The sequence below is a fragment of the Rhinatrema bivittatum genome, chromosome 11 (genome assembly GCF_901001135.1).
Source record: "Rhinatrema bivittatum chromosome 11, aRhiBiv1.1, whole genome shotgun sequence".
Taxonomy (NCBI): domain Eukaryota; kingdom Metazoa; phylum Chordata; class Amphibia; order Gymnophiona; family Rhinatrematidae; genus Rhinatrema; species Rhinatrema bivittatum.
Window position 1 is genome coordinate 23,224,353 of NC_042625.1, and position 27,222 is coordinate 23,251,574.

Sequence of the window (27,222 nt, forward strand, 5' to 3'; positions counted from 1 at the left end):
CCTAGAGTACATCTACCTGTCCATCTTGCAGGGATTCTCATATATGCCCTGCGTCCACACAACATCCAGATGTTTCCCAACAAATTGGTAGATGTGTTTTGCTTGTTTTGGGTTTGTTTTACCATTTCTGCTATAGGGTTACACAGATTGAATCCTCCTGTGGCTGTGGATGTGGGGCAACCCTGTCCAACTGGGCACCCTGTGAACTGATAATTACACATATATTTTGTGAAATTGTGCATGTGTTCAGTAATGGTCTCATTAAGGAAGGTGTTGTTTCTAGACATGTTGTGTTGCAGGGTGAATGTTTGATTGCAATATGGGTATTTCCCTACCCTGGGTCCTGTGATACTGTCATTATTATATTCCCAACAAAAGGTAGCGTTCTCTTGTATTCTACTACCCAAATGCCTCAACGTGTAATTCACTGGTGAGTTTATAAAGACCCCATTGTCCCACGGGTATGTAGTCCATCCTGATAGGTTAAAGGGAACTGCATGCATCAATAGTCCTCCTCTGGTATGGATTGGCATGTGCATGCAAACTCAGCAATCTGTTTCGTTCAATAGTTGTGATAAGTTCTGTGCATTGGTAATGTACATATTGGTTTGCCATAGTCCTTGTTCAGAGATCGCCATGGCGGGAGGGAGAATTTAAGATAAGAAGATGCACATCACAATTGTCAATGAATTGGCATTCAAACAAGAGAATGCAACAAGCAAAAAGTTCTCTGGAGTTTTTTCAAGTCCCTGCTGTTCCAGGAGCTGTGTGGATTGGCTGGATAATGCCTTAATTTGACACCAAGTCATCTGATGGTGCTGGCGAGGAGCCCGATCCCGGTCCTTCTGAGGGTTGTGAAGACTCAGGGAGAAATTTGGAATTGGATTTTTCAGGCCTTGGTGCCACGCCATCTCTCCACGGCTTAACGCAACAACTCAGAACCCAGACTGGACCTGAGGGAGCAAGCACAGCAGCATATCCTCGTCCCCCATGTTAACAAGGGGACGGGGCCATGCCAAACAGGGTTAGGTAACATTCTATACAAAACTGATGGTTGTGGATTGCTAATCTTGTTCCCAAAATGATTGTCCACAGCTGTGGCCTGATTGGAATGTGATATATTTAAATGATTTAAGGTAAACAGTACTTTGTTCAGCCATTCCTGTTTGGGGGGGAGGCCAGGGGCATTTCCTGCTTTTTGTTTGTGTTTATCAAGAGCTGTCTTAAGAGTGAGGTTGGCTCGCTCCACAATAGCCTGTCCAGTGGAGTTGTAAGGGATGCCAAATATGTGTTTGATGTTCCATTGTTGACAAAAGTCAGCGAACGAATGGCTGCTGTAAGCGGGGCCATTATCAGTTTTTAAAACGGAAGGCATCCCCATGGCCAAAAAGGTTCTTATACAGTGATTGATAACATGCTTGGTAGCTTCCCCTTTTTGGGGGGTGGCCCATAGAAAATGCGAAAAGGTGTCAATGGTTACATGTAAAAATTTCCAGGGGGCGAAAGGAGGATATTGAGTAACATCCATTTGCCATATTTCGTTAGCACGTAAGCCACGTGGGTTCACGCCCATGGAAGGGGCAGATGCGACCTGTGAACATTGGGGGCATTGTTGCACAATGGCTCGGGCTTGATCTAGTTGGATATTAAATTGTTTAGCGATTGATTTAGCATGCTGATGAAACATGGAGTGGCTATTCCAGGGAGTGACGCTGAGCACTGCCTGTTTAGTAGCCGCATCGGCGATAGCATTGCCTTCAGATATCCACCCAGGGAAAGGCTGGTGGCTTCTGATATGGGCGATGTAAAGCTGGTGTGTGCGACCTTGGAGGGCTGATTGTAGTGTCAGAAAGAGGGATAATAGGTTATCATCTAAAGAAGGGGTTACATAGGCTCCAGGAAGAAGAGTAACTACATAACAAACATACTGGCTATCTGAAATAATGTTTAAATCAGCGTTAGCAAAGCATTGCAAAGCTATAATGACTGCAGCTAGTTCTGCTCTTTGTGCTGATTGCTGAGATGGGGTAATTTTCGTCATCCATTGTTCTTGCACTTGCCAGGTGACTGCTCCCCACTTTGGGCCGCCGTCAGTGAAGACAGTCTGAGCCTGTGGTAAGGGAGCGGGCGACAGCCCTGGGTGAACTGAAAGCGGCACCTGATTAAATGCAAGGAGGCGGGGATCTGAGGGTATATGATAGGAAACTTTCCCTACATAATCTGCTAGTGCAGCTTGCAGTGCTGCTGACTGACCTAACATCCTTTCCCAGTCTCTGAGAGGTAAGGGCACTATTATATTCACAACGTCGAGCCCTAACAAAACTTTGCTGCATTCTCGTCCCTTAAAAATCAGTTCTGCATGCATAAATCGTAGAGTATTGATTGTGTGCGGGGGAGTATGTGCCAAATATAGCCATTCTATTATCAATGTCTTATTCCCTTTTTGGTTCTCGATTTGCTGTGTCAAGGCCGCTGTAGGTTGCTTTGCTGTCAGAATCAGGATTAAAGTAAAGGGAACATTATCAGCACATCTGTCTACCCAGATTAAGTTCAGTGCTTCATTAACTTGTTGGAAAATCTCTATCTGCTGTGATGTGAGCATAATCAATTCTGATGGACTTCTTTTATTTTTTAGAGCATCAAATAATGAACTGAGCATATGGATAGGCAGGCCCACATAGGGTCGCAGCCAATTAATGGATCCCAGCAATTGTTGTAATTGTATATATGTAATGGCATCGCTCAGCTTTAACTGTGGGATTTGAGGGCTTGAGTAAGTCTGCAGCATCTTATGACCTAAATATAGGAAGGGTTCACTTCTCTGAACCTTTTCCGGGGCTACTATCAGCCCGGACTTGGCCAGCTCTGTGGACAGATGACCCATCCAGTCGTCTGGGATCTGAGGTGCAGCTACTAAAATATCGTCCATATAATGATAAATTAAAGCTCGGGGATAACAATCCCGAAATCCCTGCAAAGCTCTGTCCACGAAATGCTGGCACAAGGTGGGACTGTTCAACATTCCCTGTGGTAATACGGTCCATTGATATCGTTTGGTAGGTCTTTGGTTATTTAAGACAGGGACTGTGAAAGCAAAAAATTGTTTATCCTTTTCGCTTAACGGGATTGTAAAGAAACAATCTTTTAGATCTACAATTATTATCTGATAATCACGAGGGATCATGTTTGGGTTGGGCGTACCGCATTGAAGCGGGACCATCAGTTGCAATATGGCATTGATTGCTCGGAGGTCATGCAGAAGCCTCCATTTCCCCGATTTTCTTTTTTATTACAAAGACCGGGGTATTGAAAGGGCTAACTGTAAGTTCGATGTGCGCTGCGGCTAATTGATCATTCACTATTTCATGAAGGGCCTGAAGCTTATCTGTAGGTAAAGGCCACTGCTCCACCCAGACGGGTATGTTGGACTTCCAAGTCAAACGTAAAGCAGTCGGCTTCATGTGGGACATGATTAGTCTTCGAGCACTAAGTGGGCTTGGAATTGGGACATCAGATCTCTTCCCCACAAATTGATATGAAGGGGAAGGATCACCGGCCTCAGTGTAGCCGAGCCGTTGCCGGATGGGGTGGTCACTGTAAGCCAACGGCCACTACGTCTAGCTGCTTGGGATCCCCCGACCCCCCCCCCCCCCCCCCCCCATACTGAGAGAGAATCAACGGTCGGCCAATCCGTGGGCCAGTGGTCAGCGGCAATAACAGAGACGTCTGCTCCTGAGTCTAATATCCCTTCAAAGGGCTTACCGTCTAATAAGTAAGTTTTTTTCGGTTTCTCCTTCCTGATCTCTTGGGTTACTGCCAAAATGCTAGGGTGCAGTGCAGGGGCGCGAGTGGAACCAAAGCCGCCGGTACCTCTGACAGTTTGCTGTTCTCCTGTGGACAAAACATAAGGGACTATAACCAATTGTGCTCAGGAGTCTCCTTTGTTTAGTGTAAGTGGGAATTTGGTTTCAATCTGAATCATGAGAGTACCTTCGTAATCGCAGTCCACTACCCCGGGAATGATGGAAATCCCGGCCTTTCCCGCAGAGGACCGGGGGAGAATCAACCCCACCGTATGTTCAGGCAATGGGCCTGTAAGTTGGGACGGCATCAAAGTAACCATCCCAGGGAATGTGACGAATTTTGTTTCTTGATTAATCAGGTTTATCCCGGCACTTCAGATTGTGGCTGCCGTGGCAGATTTTGCCGGGGTTGTGGGGTTTGCGACAATTGGGCTGGGGCTTGTCACTGGCCCAGAATCTAGTTTCCCTGACAGACACTTCTACACTGATTTGCCCAATGGAAACCCTTTTTGCATTTTGGGCAGACTGTTTTTGGACGGGATTTGGAGGCCCCGGCGGAGTCAGTACCTTTGTAGGCACCTCCACCCGGGGCACGGCACTGCTGTTTAAAATGGCCAGGTTTCTTAAAATTGAAACATGCTCCCTTGGGTTTTTGGAACTGACCTTTGTACAAGGCGTTCGCCAGGGCGTCCATTTGAAAGGCATGAGTACCTACGTCCATGCAAGCCTTTAGCATGTCGGCTTAGGTGTAGTCTATTTTACTGACTATGGATTGCAGAGCTTTCCTACAGTCCGCATTTGCATTTTCAAAGGCTAATTTCTTTATTAGTTCAGCGCTCGCCTCTGGGTTGTCTACCTGACGCTGAATGGCTTCTTGCAGCCGATCTATAAATTGTATGTAAGATTCTGTGGCTGTCTGTCGGGTCATCGTAAATGATTTTGTGGCTTTTCTGGATTCAGGAACCTTCTTAAAGGCCTTGGTCACACAGCGATTTATTGCTGGATAGGCAGTGGCGGGCGTCCCCACTGCTTGCTGTTCCAGCGTTGCAAATTGTCCCACCCCGTAAAGTTGGTCAGGTATATATGCTCCTCCCAAGATATTTCCAGCTATGAGGGCCACCCTTTGATATTCTGAGTCCCAAACCACATACTGAGCAGGGGTAAGAACATAAGAACATGCCATACTGGGTCAGACCAAGGGTCCATCAAGCCCAGCATCCTGTTACCAACAGAGGCCAAACCAGGTAAGGATCATACGGGCCAGATCTTTCCAATCCTGGGAAATTAATTTATAGCCATTCGCAATTCCCTCTAACATCCCTCGAGTATAGGTGGAATGAATTCCTGTTTCTGTGATGCTCTTTCGGAGTTCCCGTAGGATACTATACGGTAATGCCGACCATTGATATTGAATCCCACCCTGGTCATTAGGGACCTCCGTAATGGGAAATGCTTGAAGCCCTTCCAATAATTCCTCTCCTGTGAGATTTCCTTTCACTTGTTCTTGGTGAAACCCCACGCAGACCGCACCGCATAGGTCGTTATGTGGAGCGGCGTTGTGTAATGGTAATATATCTGGACAAATCGGTGATGCAGAATCAACGACTGTCGCGGGCAATGGCAGCTGGGGGTACAGGGAGCTTGTGGTTGGTGAAGGGGTTTGAGGGTAAGGCGGAGGGAGGTTAGTTTCTTTGATTTCAGTTTCTTTGGTTTCCTGGGGTTCTTCCTCCGAGGTGGACTCGGAGGATGCCACAGGAGCCTTGGTTGGGGACAGTGCCTTGTGATTGTGTGTCCCCAGATTTTCTATCGCTTTTGTGCATTTTTGCCAAAGCAATAGATGTTTTATTGAGGCACACGGGGGTGCGTGCAAGGCATTCCCTAAGTTGATCCAGTCCTGGATATTCAAAGTACAAGCCTCTGGATACCACGGGCACTGGCTTTCTATTTCTTTCAACATATTTTCTATATCTCCTAGTCTGACGTGAATTGCCTCTCCTTTTGTAATAAAGAAATGATTTCTTACTATTTTCTGCAACTCTTATGCATGAACCTTCTGCTGAGTTGACAGCGCTAAACCAGTCTCACATAGCTCAACTCGGTCTGTTCTGGTACACGGCGAAGGCGGTGTTAAGGGGTGACATTATCTCCTATATTTCCCACCGCCGTAAAGTTCTAAACCAGCGAATCCTGACGTTGAATGCGCAGTTGCGCAAGGCCCGGACCCGATTAAGTGCCGCTGAAACGGATCAGGCTCATGCTACTTATAGATCCCTGCAAGCGGCCTTAAATTCCCTCCTACATCAGCGGGCAAAGAAAAGTTTTACGTATTACCATAATAAAACCAATACCTTAATAAAAACCAATAAATAAATAAACCTCATAAATATGTTTTAAGTTATAGCTCTGTTTTAATAGCTGCTTTATATAAGATTTATTTTGTATTAGTTGCTTTGTATAAGATTTAAACTATTATTCTTGTTTCATGTAAAAGGCTCCAGCGTATGTTTTTGTTCTCTGTACACCGACGCGATATCTCTGATGAGCGGAGGTATATAAAAACCAATAAATAAATAAATAAATACCAATTTCATCTTTATCAATATAGTAATAAAATGGGGCGGATGATGTCCAACTTAATTAGATCTGCCAGGCTAAATCGGTTTATTCCAGTGCTGCATACTTCCCCAACTTTGGTGGCTCGAGATACCTCTTCTATTTTAAAGGATTTTCGGGAGTTTTAGTCCGTGTTGTAGGCCTCAGAAGGCGGGAGTGAGGAGGCCTGCACACGGTTTTGCTCCAAATTATCACTTCCGAGTTTATCAAGCGACCAAAAAGCAATGCTTAATCAGCCCATTACGGAAGATGAAGTTCATCAGGTTATCAGGCGAGCTCGGAAGTTTAAGGTTCCGGGGCCTGATGGTTATACCACAGAGTTTTTCAAATTGCTTGAAGATAAAATAGCAGGCCCTCTGGCGTTGGGGTTTTCAGAATTGATAGAGCATGGCTCTTTTCCAGTTCATAATAACTTAGCCCTTATCACTCTAATACCTAAAGCGGGAAAGGACCCTCTCCTACCTGAGTCCTATCGCCCGATATCATTGCTAAACCTAGATCACAAATTACTGGCAAGATACTGGCAGATAGGCTGGCCATAGTCCGTCCCTCTCTGGTGGGGGATCATCAGGTTGGGTTTGTTCGCCAGCAATATGCACTAGCTAATATTAGACAGGTTTTGACTGCCATGACTGTTTGCAGGCAAATGGAAACCCCCTATCTGGCCATTAGTTTTGATGCCAAAAAGGCCTTTGATAGGGTGGAGTGGCGCTATTTATTTTACATTCTGCAGACAATGGGGTTTGCTGGCTTCTTCCTTCAAGCTGTGCGGTTACTCTATACGGATTCCAAGGCAGCTATTCTTGTCAATGGAGCACAGTCCGAGTCGTTTGGGGTAACGCGAGGAACACAGCAGGGGTACCCGCTGTCGCCCCTGCTGTACATTTTGCAATTAGAACCCCTTTTGCTCGCTATTCAACAGCAACCCGCGATTCAGGGAATTCACCTTGGTGCGCGTATATTTAAAAATGTAGCTTTTGCAGATGATCTGCAAGTTTTTGTCACAGATCCTCAGACCTCGTTGCCTCCATTATTACGTGTGATATGGGCTTTTGGCGTCTTTTCGGGGCTAAAATTAAATGAATCTAAATCTTTAGCGTTGCCTTATCCCTCTACCTTGCCAACTAGCTGGCCGGATGATTTCCCGCTGCAATGGGCGGCAGATCACCTCTGCTATCTGGGGGTGTCTATCCTGGCGTATCCAGAGCAAATCTATAAGGCCAATGTTCCTAAGCAATTGAAATCAGCCATCGACAGTCTGGCCAATTGGAGGCATTTGCCTCTTTCTTTAAGTGGCCGCATAAATCTATTTAAAATGACCATATTGCCAAGGTGGCTTTATCAGACCTTAATCGGTTGGAAAGCACTTTGCGGTGGCTTGTTTGGAGGGGGGGGGGGGGGGAATCCCGCATCCCACTCTCATGGTTGAAAGCGAGTTAGGGCAGGGGAGATTTGGGGGTGCCTGATTTGGCAGCATACAATTTGGCTTGCAATTTACGGATTGTTAGGGATTGGCTGACGGGCCGACCGGTATATACCCCGCATTCTGCGGATGGTTCCTTGACGTTTCCGGTGGCCCCTGCGTATGTTGTGCAGGCCCGGCCAGGACATCTGTCGTCTTTTCTTACCCAGATGGCGCTTGTGAAGCCACTTCGACAGACGTGGTTGCGGCTGACCAAGCTTTTACAGATACCTGTTCAGTGTGCTTATTTTTTCCCAGTGGTGGGTAATGCTGACTTTACTCCGGGTTCCCAGTCCTCTGGCTTTCAGGGTCGGAGTCCAGGGGTATTACCTCGGTGGGACGAAGGAAGGGGAACTTCTCCCATTCACGGAATTCCAGGCCATCTATGATTTTGGAGTTACTCATACCTTCTCATACTTACAAATTGGGCATTATATCAATTCACTGGGAGCAGAAATTAAGTGCTCTTCGGTGTTCACGGGCCTGGATCAGATATTTGGATTTGAACAAGCAGCGGTTCCATCTCTGTCATCCTACTATAAATTCATACGACAGCGGTTGGAAGTAGATATGTGCTCGTATCTAGAGTCCTGCTGGAACCGGGATGGAGACTTTGTTGTTACCCACTCAATTCTAAAGATGTGCTTTAGGCATATAGCCAGGATCTCGATCAATATGTATTATCAAGAGCTACAATTTACATTTTTGAGCCGGGCATATGTGTCCCCTCAAGTGGCATTTCACTTGACTATAGTTTCTTCGGCGGAATGTACTCGCTGTGGCCAGGCTACGGGAACATTGTCCCATGTTTTTTGGACATGTGCCCCTGTACAATGTTTTTGGCGCCGACTGGTGGAGTATATGGCTGACCTGTTGGACATGGCTTTCCCAGTCACTCGACTTTGGCTGTTATTTGGATGCATTTCCCCGATTAGGATTCGAGATCCTTGCTCACGCATGCTTCTGCATAAAGCTTGTCTTGTGGGGAAAAAGGTGATTCTTTCAATCTGGAGGTCCCCTGATGCTCCGTCCTTCTGGGCCCGGAGAAACTGCTTTAACGCTATGATGAATATGGAATGTCTGGCGTCCTGGACAGCCCCACGAAGTCAGCAGAGATTTCTTACCATGTGGCAAATGTATCTTTAATCTCTTCCACATCGGGCGCGAAGCCTTATAGTTAATGATTAACTCTTTCCACTGTGAGCAGTGCTTTGATGGTCTATCTTATTATAGTAGAATGATACTCACCAGTTGTACATTGCGGGAATTAAAGGTCGGGGGAGGGGGGTTGGATAAAGGGGGGGACGTTTCAGGGGAAGTATTATGTTGACGTTTTGTTCTGAGGGGGCTCAGAGACCCGCCTTCCTCAGTGTTGTTTTAATTGTGGATGTCAAAAATCAATAAAAATGTTTAAACATAATTCAAATTAAAAAAAAAAAAAAAGAGAGAGAGAAAGGAACTTTTTAGTAAGGATTCTTTCTACAGGGTATTCCTCGTCGGCGTTCAGTTTTCCTCATGTCTCTGGGGAGTTCTGTGAGGTGTAGAGGCAGTTCAGGCATGGCAGGTTGAGCAGCCTTTTGACTAGGCCCCTCTCTCAGGTTTCTCCTTCCTGGCACATGGTAGGCTGCAGCGGTTAATTTGCACATTTTGTGTGTGTCATTGGCACATGCCTGTGCGCCTTTGTGTACGTCTAGATCCACGTCTCCTGTTTGGCGTGTGTTGCTGAGTGCCTTTTCTGGACGCACATTTTGGACATCTAATCTGGGCACGCTTTTTACTTATGTGTTGCTGGGCATTTTTTTCTGGACGCACATTTTGTGCATCTAGTTGGGTGCGCATCTGTATGTGTGTGGTGCACATACAAACCATGGCACCAGCGAAGTCTAAGCACTTAGCAATTTGTGCTGCATGCCACATAAGGACGATACAGCCAGAGCTTTCTGCAAGCCTTTGTTAGTGCTGCCTGGATGCACATGGAGTTTTTGCCTCCTACTGATTTTGCCAACGCTGGTCTATCCCTATGATCTGAGGGGCGTGAGACTGGAGGCGACACATCGGGGGTGTCCCCTCCTTCAGTTGATCCACTGGCTGAGTCGTCTTCAGGGGAGGCTTGTTCTCAAGATGTCAGGTTCGGGCCTATTGGGCCTAGTATGGAGCCATTCTCCTTTTCCTGGATGGAATTCTTCCAGGGACTGCAGATCTTCCTCCAGTGGTTTCCGTCTGAGTCGGCGATACCCGCTACTTTAGGCTTGTGCGGTTGGAGTTCTGTGTCTGCCACCACGGGCAAATGCTTTGAATGGATGTGGATCAAGATGACACTAATGATGATTTTGGTGACTCCCCTATTGAGGAAGGGGAGACTTCCCCAGCTTTGGAGCCACATAGGACTCTACTCTGTTTCTTTCACAGAGATGAGTTGCCAAGCCTGATCTCTTAGACCGAAGACCCTCGAAGTGGCTGGGAATGACTTTTCAGGTGTGCAGAAGAAGGACCCCATATTAGTCACCCTATGCAAGGCTTTCCCCTCCAGGATTCAATTCAAGAGCTGATTGACCTTGAATGGAGTGCCAGAGGCAAGCTTTAAAGGGGGGGGGGGGGCATACCTTGATGGGACCCTTTGGATCTGCAGGCCAGACCCTTTGCATTTCCCAAAGGTGGATGCTTTGGTGTGTTCTGTCACTAAGGGAATCACCATTCCGGTGGAAAAAGGAGCAACTCTTAAGGATGCTCAGGATAGGAGGATTGAGGCTATCCTTAAGCAAGCCTTTGAGGCAATGGGGATGAATTTTCAAACTGCTTCTTATTGTGCCCTGGTAGCTCGAGCTACCTTGTGTCTTTCTCAGTACTTTGGCAGCATCATTTCGGATAGTGGGTCTATGATAGAACCAGGGGCTGCTTCTTAGCTGATGTGGGCTGTGACTTGATTTGCACAGCTGCCAGAGGAGTTGCTTCTATTATAGCGGCTAGACAGCAGCTGTGACTGCACATTTAGTCAGCAGACACTATTTCTAAGTCCAATTTCACCAAGTTGCTCTTCAAGGGTTAGCTTTTGTTTAGTAATGAGTTGGAGAAGATGGAAAATAGATTGGGGAAACCACAGGTCCCTTGCTTGCCAGAGCACAAAAAGCTGTTTTCCCAGACTTTTCAGGCAATTCTGTCCCTTCAGTAGGTCTCAGAAGGTTGTGGAGTCCCTTGATCTTCTTAATGAAGATTTGTGGGCTCAACTGTTAGTGTAGGAGATAGGTGGGCACCTATCTCACTTTTATCACAGGTGGGTCCAGATTACATTGTGGGTTCTCAAACTGGTTCAGGATGGCTATGCTTTAGAATTTCTTCACATTCCTCCAGATGCTTTTATGATATCTCCATGCAACTCCCCTCAGAAGAGGGTAGCAGTGGAAACTACATTGCAAAGGTTGTTGAACCTGAAATCTGTGATCCCCCTTTCCCGAAATGCAGCAAAATACAGGCCATTATTCCATTTAGTTTGTCATATCCAAGAAAGAAGGGTCATTTCGGCCCATCTTGGATCTCAAGGGAGTCAATCATCATTTGCGGAATACTCAGTCATAATGGCAGTACAATTAGGGGAATTCCTTACATCTGTGAATCTGAAGGAGGCATATCCTCATATCCCCATTCACCAGGAACATCAACGGTTCCTACGGTTTTCTATTCTGGGTCACCATTTCCAGTTTCAGGCCTTGCCTTTCTGGTTGGCCACTGTGCCCAGGACCTTCTCCAAGGTCATGGTGGTGGTAGCAGCAGCCTTGTGCAAGGACAGCATTCTAGTTCACCTGTATCTGAACGATTAGTTGATTCGAACCAAGTGCATGGAAGAGAGTTTACGGGCTTCTGGCAATGTAGTCTCTTTGCTACAGGATATAGACTGAGTGGTAAACCTGGCCAAGAACAGTTTGCAGCCATCTCAGACTCTGGAGTATCTCAGCATTTGCTTCAATACAAAGCAGGGCAGAGTAATTCTGCTGGAAAGTTGAATCCAAAGGTTAATTGCTTGAGTCCAAACCCTGACAAACACTAATTGCTCGACAGTGTGGTCTTATCTACAGGTCCTGGGATTGATGGCTGCCACAGTGAAAGTAGTTCCCTGGGCAAAGGCACATATATGAACTCTTCAATGCACTTTGCTTTCCCGATGGAACCTGCAGTCGCAGGACTACCCAGAGAGACTTTTCCTACCATTGAAAGTAAGGATTCAGTTGCAATGGTGAAACATCAACTGATTGGAAGTGTGGGTGGTTCGGCTAGCGTGCTTGCAGTTCACCAAGCTTCTAGAGGCTCAAGCAGTCCGGATAATGTCAGACAATGCAACGACAGTGGCCTACATCAATCATCAGTGCGGAACCAAGAGTCAGCAGGTATTGGATGAAATAGATGCGCTCATAATATGGGCAGAACAACATCTTCTAAGCATATCCACCTCTCACATTGCCGGAAAGGACAATATTAGAGCCACTTCCTCGGCAGGAGGAACTTGGACCCAGGAGAATAGGAGCTGGTAGTCGAAGCCTTTCAGTTCCCTGTGGAGCGCTGGGGCCACCTGTACCTAGACAATACGAAAGTTCCATGGTTTTTCAGTTGCAGACAGGACTTGAAAGTGCTGGGCATAGAGGCTTTTGTTCAGGAGTGGCCGTGTGGTGGCCTGCTATATGCATTCCCGCCCTGGCCTCTGATAGGCAGGATTGTCCGAAGATTGCAAGTCAAACCAACACTGTCCTTTTGGTGGCTCCAGATTGGGCCCGGAGGCCATGGTATGCCAATCTGCAGAGACTGCTGGAGGGCAGTCCCCTCAGGCTACCGCCTTGAAAGGTTCTGGTGCAGCAGAGACCCATTCTACACGATGATCTGGGTCTGTTTTGCCTTACAGTTTGGCCATTGAAAAGGCTTGGTTGTTGAAGCATGGTTACTCGCCTGCTGTATTTTCCACTTTACTTCAGGCCAGGAAATTTTCTACTTCTCTGGCCATGTTAGAGTTTGGAGAGTTTTTAAGGCTTGGTGTTCTGAGCGAGGTTATTAACCTCTCAGGGTGGATATTCCCTTAATTTTGGAGTTCTTACAGGATGGATTACGTAAAGGCGTGGCCCTTAACACCTTGAAGGTTCAAGTTGCAGCCCTCGCTTGTTATAGGGGGCGAGTTAATGGTGGGCCTTTGCCTTCCCATTTCAATGTGTCCTGGTTCTTGAAGAAGTTAAGCATCTTTGTCCTCCTTTGCGGCTTCTGGTACCTTTGTGGGACCTTAATCTGGTCCTTGAATTCTTGGCAGGTCTGACCTTTCGGTTGCTGCGAGGTCTTTCCTTGCAGCTGCTTACCTTGAAGTCAGTTTTTCTGGAATCAATCTGTTCAGCATGTCGGGTTTCTGAAATGCAGGCCCTTTCTTGCCATGAACCTTTTCTGTGTATGACTGCAGGAACGGTACAGCTTCAGACTGTGCCTTCATTTTTACCAAAATAGATTTTGGAGTTTTATTTGAATCAGTCCAATTCCCTGCCCACCTTGGACAGGGATAGGGATGGAAATGAGTATCATCTTTTATGTTCCTTGAATATCAAGCAGCATTTGCTGTGGTACTTGGAGGTCACTAAATCTGTCTGGAAGTCTGATCGCCTGTTTGTGCGGTAAACAGGGGACACTGGCGACACAAACAATGATAGCTCATTGGGTTAAGGCTATTAGAGACTCTCCCCTTTTCTGACTAGATTACAGACGTATATACCTGTAATGTTAGAAGTACTACAAATCTATAGAAGGGTAGCTAATTAATTATTATATATTTGAGATGTTTGTGCTGGGTCCAAAATTACCTGAACCACAGGAGCTGGATAGGTTTAAATTTGTGGCTGATGATATGAAACATCTGGGCATTTGGGTCCCTGGAGATTTGTCTAATTATTCTGATGTAATAGAAAAAATATGGGTTGACCTAGCCCAGTGATGGCAATCTCCATCCTTGAGTGCCTCAAACAGGCACTTGCCAGGTTCTTATGGCCTGAATTGGCCACTGTTGGAAACAGGATGCTGGGCTTGATGGACCCTTGGTCTGACCCAGTATGGCATGTTCTTATGTTAAGGAAGTCATTACAGCTGCCTCTGTGGCTGCTGAGATTCCTTTGCCGAAACAGATTAGACCGCATTCCATGAGGGCTCAGGAAGTTTCGTGGGTGGAACTTTGTTTGTTGTCACCTGCTGAGATTTTCTGAGTGGCGATGTGGTCATCCTTGCACACCTTTTCCAAGTATTGCCACCTGGATGTTTGGGCTAGGGAGTTCACTGCGTTTGGATGAATGGTATTGACTGGACCACTGGCAGCCTCCTGCCCCCTTCGGGAGTAGCTTTGATACATCCCACTGGTGAGGATTGGCCTGCCTGAATGTAGAGGAAGGAGAAATTACTACTTACCTGATAATTGCCTTTCTTCTATTGAGGGTAAGCTAATCCCCGACCCGTTCTTGACTGCCAATGTTTAACTTTAGGTCACTTTTTCAGGACAGACATTGCCGAGTGTTGTTCCTGATATTCATTCAAGATTGGTAAGTGGATTATCTAGTCCCTCAGTTTAGAGAATAAGTTACTTCTGTTGGTTGAGAAACATGAATGGTTGGCTGTTGATGATAATGCTCAAGTATAATCAGTTTGTCCACAATTTGGCTTTTCCAGAAGATACTGGCGGGCTGATGTCAGAGCGAGACTATATATCCGTGATGACAGCTTCTTACTCCATCTCCATCTGCTGGCAGAGGTACATAACCCACTGGTGGGGATTGACCTGCCCTCATTAGAGGAAAGGAAATTATTAGGTAAGTAGTAATTTCTCCATAGATGAGCCGAAACACCCCCCCCCCCCCAGCATTTATTTGTATTCAAATAGAATAACCCCTCTCCATCTATGACCACGTGATCTTTCTGTAATGCCACTGACTGTAGAGTTTCCTCTGGATCATTTAATAGAGGACCTGAGATTGTTCTGACATTCAGCTCTCTGGCAGGCTAACATCAAGTCAGCAAACACTCACTTTTAAACATGACTCAAGAAATATCCTTTATTTCTAAATTGAAATATAATTACTCTTCCAATGTTCTGTAGCAATTATCTTATGGTAACAAAAAAATACCAGTTTTGTAGCATTATAATGCCTATGTCTGGTAATTCTTTGTTGAAATGTTCTTGTAAAGACTTTCATCTTAGGAATGGAATAAAATGAGAGAAAATCATACATTTTTTAAATTATCCCTCTAGGATCATTCATTTTTTTACCCATCAAACCTGGCATTAAACATATTCCCTGTCAGAGCTAGCTGCTCTAGTAACAGGAAAAGGACCATTATAGAATTTATCCATTGAACAGAAAGTAGTTTATTGGCTCCATAATGGTATTTGCTTACTCAAGACACACATCTGGGGCTTCACATAATGCTTTTTATGCCTAGAAAGCATTTTACAGACTCCAAGATTGGGGGTCTTTAGATTAGGCTGTTAGAATTTTGGCCATAAACCTTCATAGAATTGAAAACTACTGAATAGGACACATAGGGCCTTATTTACTAACTATTTTTCCCATAGAGACAGAATGGGAGAAAAGCCTTAGGGACAACCCTAAGAAAATAATTTTATGAAATGTGATTCAGTCTAAATTGCCTTTGGTGGCACAAAACGATAGTAAAAGATTTTCTCATTTTTTTATGTATAGGGATTCCTGGCATTTGCAGAGGCAACCAGTGCTTACATCTCAATTCATTTTGGAATGTCTGGAAAGTAGGTTTCCTATTCAACCATCGAATAGTATTTTAGGAATTTTGTTCTTACTGTCTTTGCACAATATGGGGGTAATTTTCAAAGGAGTTACGCGCATAAATGTAACTACTATTGTAGCAATTTTCAAAAGCCATTTACTCACGTAAAGTGCACTTATGCGAATAAATCCTATGGACGATTCAATGGCATATATTGTAGCAATTTTCAAAAGCCCACTTACTCGAGTAAAGTGCATTTACATGCGTAAAACCCAGATTTACGCATGTAAATGCTTTTTAAAATCCGCCCCTATGGGTACGATGAATTTTATGAACCACTTCAAGGTTCAAGTTATTCTGTCAAACACAGGCACAGAATGAGGGGGGAAAAAGCTATAGTAAAATTAAGCCATAAGTCTGCTTTCCTTGGCTATGTTGTAAAATGTGTGAATATGTTTTGTGTGGGAGCTACTTAAAGATTGCCCAGAGAAATTGGCAGCTTCTTAGCAGTCTGCACATAAGAACATAAGATATGCCATACTGGGTCAGACCAAGGGTCCATCAAGCCCAGCATCCTGTTTCCAACAGGGGCCAATCCAAGTCATAAGTACCTGGCAAATACCCAAAGTCTAGACAGATCACAAGCTACTATTGCTTATTAATTACGGTCATAGCAGTTTATGGATTTATCCTCTAGGAACTTATCCAAACCCTTTTTAAGCCCAGCTAGACTAACTGCTGTAACCACATACTCTGGCAATGAATTCCGGAGCTTAATTATGCGCTGAATGAAAAAAAATGTTCTTTGATTTGTTTTAAATGAGCTACTTGCTAACTTCATGGAGTGCTCCCTGGTCCTTCTATTATCTGAGAGAGTAAATAACTGTTCCCTGTACGTACCCGGATCAGTCCAGACCGTGGGTTGAGCCTCCTTTCCAGCAGGTGGAGACAGACTAAAACTGAAAGGGTGTCCTACATGAGGACAGAGCCTATCCTGTAACCCTTCAGTATTTGTCTGTCTCCAGCAGGTGCATCAGCTCACCCTTCGGTCTCCTGATTTCGGCTAGTTAGCCGACTATCCTTCTTCTTTCATTGGCTCAAGCAAGTACTTCTTTTAGTGTTGGATTGGCTCTTTCTTTCAAAAAAAAATAAAATAAATTATTTAGTCAGTCTTTTTTCCTGTGCAGGAGACAGTACCGTCTCCTGGCTCTTGCAGGACTCAGGGGGGCTTCGCCCCTTGTGCGGAGCATAGCCTGAGTCCATGAGTGCTTCTAGATGTGGGGACTGAGTCTGGTGGTCCAGTTCTCGTCTCCCCCTCCTCTGACTGCCGAGGGGGCTTAGCACCCCAGTGCTGTGCTCAGTCTGGAAAGAAAAAAAAAAAGGATTTAAAAGTTTAAAAGGTATTCTTTTTACTTTGTACAGCACTTGAAAATATTTTTTTGCATTTTTCTTCTTTTGGTTCTTCAGGGGCTTGAACTGGCAGCCAGACAGGTAGGAGTCAGTAGGTTTCTCTCCCCTGCTTCACTCCTGCCGGTGGGCTGCCAATCAACTCTATTTTTAACTTTTTTTCTCCTCAGAGCGGCTCTCTCATGCCGCGGCCAGCAACCTGCATTGCCTGTGGGCAGACCTCGTTGCGATTTTCGCGTGAGGAACTCTACTCAGCTTGCCTGCCGGGTGGGGAAGGCCCCTCCTCAGCAGGGTAGGCAAAATTAGCCCGGGGATCACATCCCCAGCGCATGGCCAGGTCGTTCCCGGGTCGGCAAAGCCCGGGAACGGTGGCCATCTTGGATTTCCGGCAGCTCCCATTTCGGAGCTGCCTGGGGCCGGGGACCCGAATTTTTTCGATTTACCCCCCGATTTAAGCCCCGAGGCCTCCCAGGACATGGTCCCTGACCCCCCCTCTTCCCCCCCCCCCCGGGAAATCCAGGGCTTGTTTTTCGACGGAATTTGTCCTCCTGCACAAATCTTATTTAGCTACCCTGCAGGAGGAGGGAAAAGCCCCCCCTTGACACCCCCGGTAAAAATTCCACGCTCCGCGCCGTTGACTGTTTGCCCGGCTGCGGAGCCTCCGGGGTCTCTCCAGGTGCGGGTGGTCCAGGGGTGTGCCCCCCCCTGATCCCCCAGTGGATCCGGTCCTTCCGGATCCTGACCCTTTTTCTGATTCAGCTGCTACCCTCCCCACTCTGGAGGGGGACAATCCCAGGGTCCTCCGTGTGTTCCAAAGGGAGGAGTTGGAGCCCCTCATCCCATTTGTACTCCAAGAATTGGGGTTGGAGGGGCCCCCGTGGATACCCTTAAGGCCTCCTTGCCAAAAAATATGGACCCGGTCCTGGCGGGACTCAGGGCTCTGGCAAGCGCTTTTCCGTTTCATCCCATGCACAAGCTATTGCTCCTGCGGGAATGGGAGGCTCCCGAAGCGAGACTCCGGGTGGGGCGTGCTATGGATAAGCTCTACCCCCTCCTGGAGAAATGTTTGGACATGTTGAAAAATCCCTCCGTGGACTCCTCCATCTCTGTGGTCACCAAGCACACCACTATCCCTGTGGAGGGATCGAAGGACGGACAGGACCGCAAGCTCGAGGTGCATATGAAACGCATTTTTTAAGTCCTGGCTCTGGGGGTCCTCGCGACTGCCTGCAGCAGTCTCATGCTGTGGGCAGGTCTTAGGTGGACTCAACAGTTATTCGGCACCCAGGACCTCCCGTCGGCAGAGGCGGAGCAGGCCGAACATCTGAAAGCCGTCATTGCCTATGGGGCTGATGCGCTCTACGACCTCCACCGCGTTCAGGCGAAGGCAATGGCCTTGGCGGTGTCCGCTAGGCGACTCCTCTGGCTGCGCAATTGGTCGGCGGACCCGTCCTTCAAAGCACAGCTGGGCTCGCTGCCCTTCAAAGGTAAGTTGCTGTTTGGAGAGGACCTTGAAAGCTTATGGATTCCTTGGGGGAAAATAAGGTCCATAAGCTCCCGGAGGATCATCCGAAGCAGGCACGCTCCTTTACACCCTTCCGTCCTCGTTTCCGGGGACAGAGACTGTATACCCCACGTGGACGGGGTGGTTCCTCGAGGGGTTATTCTTCCTGTTCTCAGTCTTGGTCGAAGCCCTTTCGTGACCGTCGGCCCTTTCGCGAGGGCCAGCCCGCAAGCTCCACCCCTAAGCCTGCCACTCAATGAAGGTCAGTCGGCCCATTCCTCGGTCCCATTTCTGAGCGGCCGCCTTTCCCTTTTTTTCGAGGAATGGGTCAAAATCACGACGGACCAGTGGGTCCTCGACATTGTACGAGACGGGTATGCCTTCGAACTTGTTCGCAACCTACCGGATCTCTTTCTGTTCTCCCCTTGCGGACGTTCCAAACGGGAAGCGGTAGAGCAAACCCTCGCCAGATTCCTGAGTCTGGGCGCAGTTGTCCCGGGCCCGGAAAAGGAGCTCGGCGCAGGTCAGTATTCCATTTACTTCGTGGTGCCCAAGAAAGACGGGGCTTTTCTGCCGATCCTGGACCTCAAACGGGTCAACCGAGCTCTCAAGATCCCACGTTTTCACATGGAAACCTTGTGAGCAGTCATCGTGGCGGTGAATAGGGTATTAGCCCTCCTTGCATCTCTCAGGTGGATAGTGAATTTTTCCAAGAGCAACCTTCAGCCCTCCCAGGAGTTAGAATTCCTGGGAGCCCGCTTCGACACTCGAGGGGCAAGGTATTCTTGCCTCGTGCACAGCCCTCAAGTTGATCGGCCAGATTCAGAATCTGCTCTCATTGCCGTTGCCAATGACCTGGGACTACTTGCAGGTCCTCGGGTCTATGGCTTCCACCATCGATCTAGTTCCCTGGGCTTTTGCTCATATGCGACCATTACAGAAAGCTTTGCTATCCCGTTGGCAGCCGCTGTCGGAACAGTTCCACATAGTCCTCCCCCTCTCAGCCTCTACCATCGCCGACTTGCAGTGGTGGCTTTCACTCCCCTGTCTTCTCCGGGGAATGCCCCTTCAGTCTCCACAGTGGACGATAGTAACCATGGACGACAGTCTCTCGGGCTGGGGTGCGGTCTGCCTGTCCCGGTCCACTCAAGGAGTCTGGTCGCCCATTCAGACTTGCTGGCACATCAATCGGTTGCAGGCCTGGGCGGTGCGTCTGGCTCTGCAGGAGTTCCTGCCCCTCATACGCGGCAAAGCGGTGAGAGTGCTGTCCGACAACTCCACCACCATGTCTTACATCAGTCGTCAGGGGGGCATCCGCAGTCGCCTGGTGGCCCTGGAAGCCAACCGTCTCTTCGCCTGGGCAGAACAACACCTGGATTGCCTGGCGGCCTCCCACATTGTGGGCAAGGAGAATGTTCAAGCCAATTTTCCCAGTCGCCAATCGCTCGATCCGGGAGAGTGGGAACTCTCGGACGCAGCCATGGATCTGATCGTCGGCAGGTGCCCCCCCCCCCCCCCCCACCTGGACTTAATGGCGACCATGCGCAATGCCAAGGCCAATCAGTTCTTCAGCTGCTGGAGGGAGCACGGCTCGGAGGGAGTGGATGCTCTGGCTCTTCCTTGGCCCGCGGACGTCCTTCTGTACATGTTTCCTCCGTGGTCCCTAGTGGGAAAGGTTCTCAGGAGAATAGAACTCCAAAGGGGGCCAGTGGTTCTGGTAGCACCCGAGTGGCCTCGCAGGCCATGGTTCGCAGATCTTGTCAACCTGGCGACGGACGGACCTCTGCGGCTGGGCCATCTTCCTCGTCTACTGTGGCAGGGGCCCGTATTTTTCGACCAGGTCGATCGCTTTTGTCTAGCAGCCTGGCTTTTGAACTGCGCGGTCTGAGACATAAGGGCTACAAGGAAGAGGTCATCTCCACCTTGCTTCGAGCCCGGAAGCAGTCGACTTCTCTAGCCTACATGTGCATTTGGAAAGTCTTTGAGACTGTTTTTGAGGAGTCAGGTGTCTCAGCTCGCTCCGCCCCGGTCTCGTTAGTTCTTTCTTTTCTACAGAAGGGTCTCTCCAAGGGCCTCTCCTTCAGTTCTCTCCGCGTTCAAGTTTCCGCTCTTGGCTCTCTTCTCGGACAAGCTATCATCAGACCTATTCTAAAAAAGCCCAAAGCTGATGCCTCTGACCTAACCAATTACCGACCTATTTCCAACCTTCCCTTCATAGCAAAAATCCTTGAAAAAATTGTGAACACGCTGCTCACTGAACACCTGGAAAATTTTGAAATTCTCTCACCATTGCAACATGGTTTTCATAAATGTATGAGTACCGAAACTCTGCTCATCTCTCTTATCAACACCATACTTACTGGGTTCGACAAAGGTCAATCCTTCCTACTAGCCATGCTTGATATTTCCACGGCCTTCGATACTATTAATCACAACATTCTCATTACACGGCTTAAGGAAATTGGCATAGCTAACACCCCATTGCAATGGTTTGAAGCTTTCCTACAAGGACGGCAATATAAAGTCAATTTTGAAAACCATGAATCACAACCATACAATATAAATCACGGAGTACCACAAGGATCTGCCCTCTTCTCTACTCTCTTTAATATTTATATCCTCCCTCTTTGTCACCTACTGACAGAACTTGGCCTTATGTACTTCATCTATGCGGATGACGTACAAATTGTTATCCCCATCACTGACTCCCTTAATGATGCCCTTAAAACATGGAATACTGCCCTCACCACCATTGGTAACCTCCTTACTAGCATTAATCTGGCCATTAACCCCGATAAAACAGAACTTATGGTCATTTCCCCACAGAATCACAAAAACACAATTGCTGCCACTCACACATCACTCACTTCTCTTGACATCACTAACACTGTTAAAAACCTTGGAGTCACATTAGACAACCACCTTAATTTTAAAAAACATATCAACAACATTATTAAAAATGGGTTCTTCAAACTACACACTCTAAAAAAAATTAAGACTATTACTCTACCAACTTGATTTCCGTACTGTTCTGCAATCCCTCATTTTTTCGAAAGTTGATTATTGTAATGCCCTTCTCCTAGGCCTACCCAAAACTACCATTCTACCACTACAAATGCTTCAGAATGCAGCAGCACGCATTCTCACCAACACCAGAAAATCGGAACATATTACTCCCATACTCAGAGATCTACACTGGCTCCCCATTGCGCACAGAATCATGTTCAAAACCTTATCTCTAATACACAAGACCCTACACAATGAAAACATGACATGGTTCAATAATGAACTTTACTTCCACAAACACTCCAGAACCTCTAGAACACAACATGCAGCCACCCTACACACCCCCACACATAAAACCACCACTCTTGAGTCAACTAGAAGGTGGTTTGTGTTCCACCTTCACGGAGCGGAAGGTTGGAGGGCTGCCATCTCCAAAAAAAACAAAAAACAAAAAAACAAAAACAAAAAAACAAAAACAAACAAACAAAACAGAGGTGGGTAAGAGTATGGGGCAGGGGTGTGGCCGTTTATTGCGGCAGTTGCTACCCCTGATTGAGCTGGATGTTCATTGGGATGCGGATACGGCACTGCTCTCTGCATTGGTGGAGGGGTGGAAGGGAATTGGGGCCGGAGGGTGCTGGAAGCCAATAGTGACGGGGGAGGGGGAGAAAAAAAGGGGGGGGGGAAGATTAAAAAAAAAAAATGGATAAACTGCGTAGCTTGCTGGGCAGACTGGATGGGCCGTTTGGTCTTCTTCTGCCGTCATTTCTATGTAACTAGGAAGCGTGCGATAACCATAGCCGGACCGAACTGTTGGAACAATATGACACCGGAGTTACGGCAAGAAACATGCCCAATAAAATTTAAGCAAAAACTGAAAACATGGCTTTTCCTACAGGCTTATACTTAACCCTTAAGCTCTCCTCTCTCCCTTACTCCTACAGCCTTGCCCACTAATTTACTTAAATGTATCCCCCTTTTTCTTTCTCACCACACCTAACTTTTTGTTGGCAATTATTCATATCGATTGTATATCAATTGTATATAAGACTTCTATCCCATTTCTTTCTCTCAAACCCAGCTTTTCTCTTTTCCAATTGTTTTATAAAATTCATTCTATTTAGTTATAGACTTATAAATTCATTCTATTTATTTATATACTTATAAATTCAGTGAGATAACAATTTGCTTTGTACCACTATTTTATTTTTCCCTTTCATTGTTCCACTGTTCTCTCCCCTCCCCCCCCCGCTTCACAAGTTTATTGTAAAGCACTATTGCATATGTTCGTTAACAAGTCTATTGTAAAGTTTATTGTTTATTGTAAATGTTTGTTGTTTATTGTAAAGCACTGTTGCACATGTTCGTTCTAGCTGGCACAGCTGCAATGTTTCTGTTGATTGTGAACCGATGTGAGGTTACTAAACAAATGTCAGTATATAAAAACTGCAAACAAACAAATAAATAAATAAAGTTTAGCCTCCACCCTCAGATCCCCTCGACCAATTCCAGTTTTTCTCTAGATAAATTTTGTGAACACAATATGTAATTGGTTGACAAGGAAAATATAGAAATCTCAGTTTTTGAATGCATAACGTGAAAAGTTGCATGCACAATGGCTTGCATACCTAAGAAATGCCATAGTGGGTCAGACCAAAGGTCCCATCAAGCCCAGCATCCTGTCCGAAGATAGCAATTCAGGTCACAAGTACCCACCGGGATCCCAAAGAACAGAGCCTATTCTTGCTTCAGATTTGCTAAACATAACAAATGGCTGAAAGAAGAGTTGCCAGGTTTTCTTAATTTAGCCAATCAAAAGGCTTGTGATGTATCCATTCTCAAGTTACACTGCCTTCAGCATGGTAAACGGTTAGGCCTATAGGGCAGCAAAATTTCCCTTTACCCCCACCCCCTTCTCTGCGATCCTGTCCCAGACCTTAGAAGGAACCCTTTCCACTGCTGCCATCACTGCATCCTTCTGCTCATAGGTCATGTTCTCCAGACTTCCAAGCAGGCTTAGCCCCCTTGCTTACTGCACTTTGAGAATCACCACTAGATCAGAGATCCAGGGGTGCCACACATATCATTGGGGGGGGGGGGGGTGTGGAGGGGAGAAAGAGGACGGGATAGCAAGAGCGCCTGACACTTAATTAGTGTCTAAGGGCGGTAGCTGACCAAATCCATTACTGTAAGCAGTTGAGTACACACTATGGTCAAATGCTGGTTAAAGTGAGCTCACCAACTGAAAGTCCAAAAGTATTCTATTCAGTGAAAATTTCCTCCTTTGTCAGTTGTGATAATATAAAATAGAGTATTCTGATCACCTTATCAGTGTACACAGCACTGTACAAGATATATAACTGCGAATAGCCACTACTATTAATTGCATCAGTAGCATGGGATTTTCTTAGTGTTTGGGTAATTGCCAGGTTCTTGTGGCCTGGTTTGGCCTCTGTTGGAAACAGGATGCTGGGCTTGATGGACCCTTGGTCTGACCCAGCATGGCAATTTCTTATGTTCTTATATTCTTATAATTATAGTTATCAGGTCCCTTCTCCAAAGAGCCTGGAATCTAAGCTTAAGCATGAGGTTTCTGGCTACACACATTCTACTGTTTGTATATGGTTAATAGGCATATGTAAATTAGAAATATTTAATGAAAAATGCCTTATTTAGTTTTATTTTCTGAGTGTGGGTGACATTTTTGTTAAATATATTTTTCTGTTATCTTTGGTGTTGCATTATGCATGTTACATCTTATATAATTATAACATAAAATTGTTTCTCACAGGACAAGCAGGATGGTAGTCCTCACATTTGGGTGACATCACAGGATGGAGTCCAATCACGGAACACTTTTGTCAAAGTTTCTAGAACTTTGACTGGCACCTACTGGATATGCCCAGGATGGCACTAACCCTGCAACCAGCAGGGGTCCCCCTTCAGTCTTCTTTTTTCCACGCAGCAGTAGCCACGCGGGTTAAGGAACTCTACACAGATTCCTGACAGGAATTTTCCTCACGGAATTACTTCATAATTTAATACCCCACAGGGGTCCCTCTATTCAATTTTTACATCCGCGGTGATCCGCTAAGTTTTTTACCCGATTCCGGTCGATTCCCGTCGAGTTTGGCCCTCGTGGCCTACTGGCTGTCGACTGCACCGCGGCTAAATATTTTGAGAGGCCATGGCGTCGGGGTTCCGTCGATGCCCCGACTGCACTCGCACAATGTCCATTACTGACCCTCACAAGGTCTGTGTAATGTGCCTAGAGAGCGAGCATGATGTCCTTACTTGCACCAAATGTGCCCTTATGACACCAAAAGGTCGCAAGGCTAGAATAGAGAAGATGGAACTTCTTTTTCAGTCTCAAACTCCGACGCCGTCCATAGCCTCCACGTCGTCAGAGCCGACACCGTATACGTCCCGCCAGTATCGTGCACCGACCAGTGTCCGACCGGCATCGACAACTCCGCAGCCATCGACGCCCTCTGTTCCTTCTCAGCATAAGGACTGAGGAGATCGTCGCGAAAGCATCGACATAGATACCGTAGGTCTCAGACCATCGATGCAGGCAAGTCCTCGACGTCGCCACCGTCTGAGCCACCACCGAAGAAAGCCCGCCCAGAAAAGGCACCATCCCTATCTGGCTCTGGGTCATCGAGGCAACCTTCACCGGGACCGGTGATAGGAGCCGCCATTCCACCTCCAACGGTGGTCCCTCCAGCTATGCCTCTGCCTCCTCCTCTACAGGTTTCCGAGAGGAGTTGGATTACATGATTCAAGAGGCCATCGGCAGAGCGATGCAAGACTTCAAGATTCCTCCGATGCCGGTGCCGATTCCTTAACCGGCTACTGATCCCATTCCCGTAGCGCTGGCACCACTACTAACGAGGATGGAAGCGCTGCTCGCCGTTTTTCCTCCGATGGATCCAGGGGCATCGATGGACCCAGTGCCCTCCTCTCCAATTCCTCTGTCATTGACAGAAGGAGAAACACCGTTACGTCCTCCATCGGTAGTCCTACCGATGCCTCAGCCATCGATGTCACCGATAGCGTCTTTGCTACCATCGATGCCGCCGATCTGCCCATCGATGCCTCCGGTGACTCCCTCAATGCCTTCGGTGCCTCAGCCAGGACCTTCCGGAATACCATCATTCTGTCCCTCTAAGGATCCTAGGGGTGCTGCTGATGAGCCTTATGACACATGGACCGATGATTCGTCCCAGGATACCGATGACTTACCATCACCACCCTCTCCTACTGAAAGCAGGAAGCGTTCTCCTCCAGAGGACTTGTCCTTCATTAATTTTGTGAAAGAAATGTCTGAATTGGTTCCATTTCAACTTCAGACAGAACAAGATGATAGACACCAGATGATGGAACTTCTGCAATTTCTGGATGCTCCTAAAGAAATCACCTCTATCCCTATCCATGATGACCTCTTGGATCTTCTGAAGAGGATTTGGGAGCACCCTGGTTCGGTGGCACCAGTTAACCGAAAGGCGGACACCACATACCTAGTTCAGTCAACTCCAGGTTTCCAAAAAACCCAATTGGATCACCATTCAGTGGTTGCTGAGTCAGCCCAAAAGAAAGCCCGACGCTCCAAGCCTCACTCTTCTTTCCCTCCAGGGAAGGAGCAAAGGTTCCTGGATGCCATAGGTCAGCGTGTCTTTCAGGGGTCAGTGCTTATATCCCGCATTGCCTCTTACCAACTCTATATGACCCAGTACAACAGGGTCCTCTTTAAACAAATACTGGACTTTGCTGAGTCCCTGCCTCAGCAGTCTCAAGAGCAATTACATGCCCTGACTCAAAAAGGATTAGAAGTGGGCAAACATGAAATAAGATCAGCTTATGATATTTTTGACACCGCTTCCAGGGTATCAGCAACAGCTATTTCTGCGAGGAGTTGGGCCTGGCCTTAGCAATGGTAACATGGAATAGACTTAGTTTTTGGGTACTTGCCAGGTTCTTATGGCCTGGATTGGCCACTGTTGGAAACAGGATGCTGGGCTTGATGGACTCTTGGTCTGACCCAGTACGGCATTTTCTTATGTTCTTATGTCTTTGGATCTACGACCTGAGGTCCAGGACAGACTATCTGACTTGCCTTGCACTGGTGACAATCTTTTTGGTGAACAGATACAACAAGCAGTGGCATAGCTCAAAGATAACCATGAGACTCTTCGTGAACTCTCCTTGTTGCCTTCTGAATATCCTGCTAAGCAAACATTCAGAAAGGATCCCAAAAAGTCTTTCTGGTTTTTTTTATATTTAAATTTTTATTAGTCAGAACATAATAAACAGTGAATCCGTTACATCATAGGGTGTAACATAATGATATGAGAATGTTACAGAAACAAATCATTATAACAGATATTGAGATTAAAACAGCAGAAACCCCATGAATATCATTTGAGGCAAATGTGTTGTTGATTTACCCACCGACATCTTATCCCTGATAGTTTTTCTATCCCAACCCCCCCCCCCCCGCCTCCTACATATGTAACAGTAAGTAAAGTATAATCCTGTTGAGAAGCCAGTGCAAGGGTAGAACAAATAGACAATCCATTTTGCTAGCCGCTGTGAAAACAGTGATCTAAAATGTAAACCCGGAGTCCTGTGCAGATTTCCATGTTGAATAAACTTGCCAAGTCTTTTCAAATTTTAGG

At 46.7% G+C, this 27,222-nt stretch overlaps 1 protein-coding gene across 3 annotated transcripts in view; it reads left to right on the top strand.

The window, feature by feature from the left end:
* Window positions 1-27,222, top strand: part of RAD9B (RAD9 checkpoint clamp component B) — a 255,439-nt gene that overhangs the window by 141,925 nt on the left and 86,292 nt on the right. For all 3 annotated transcript variants that reach the window (XM_029572041.1, XM_029572043.1, XM_029572042.1), the window contains exon 8: window positions 15,585-15,649. In XM_029572041.1, coding sequence (XP_029427901.1) covers window positions 15,585-15,649 — 65 coding nt within the window. The remainder of the gene's footprint in view (window positions 1-15,584; window positions 15,650-27,222) is intronic.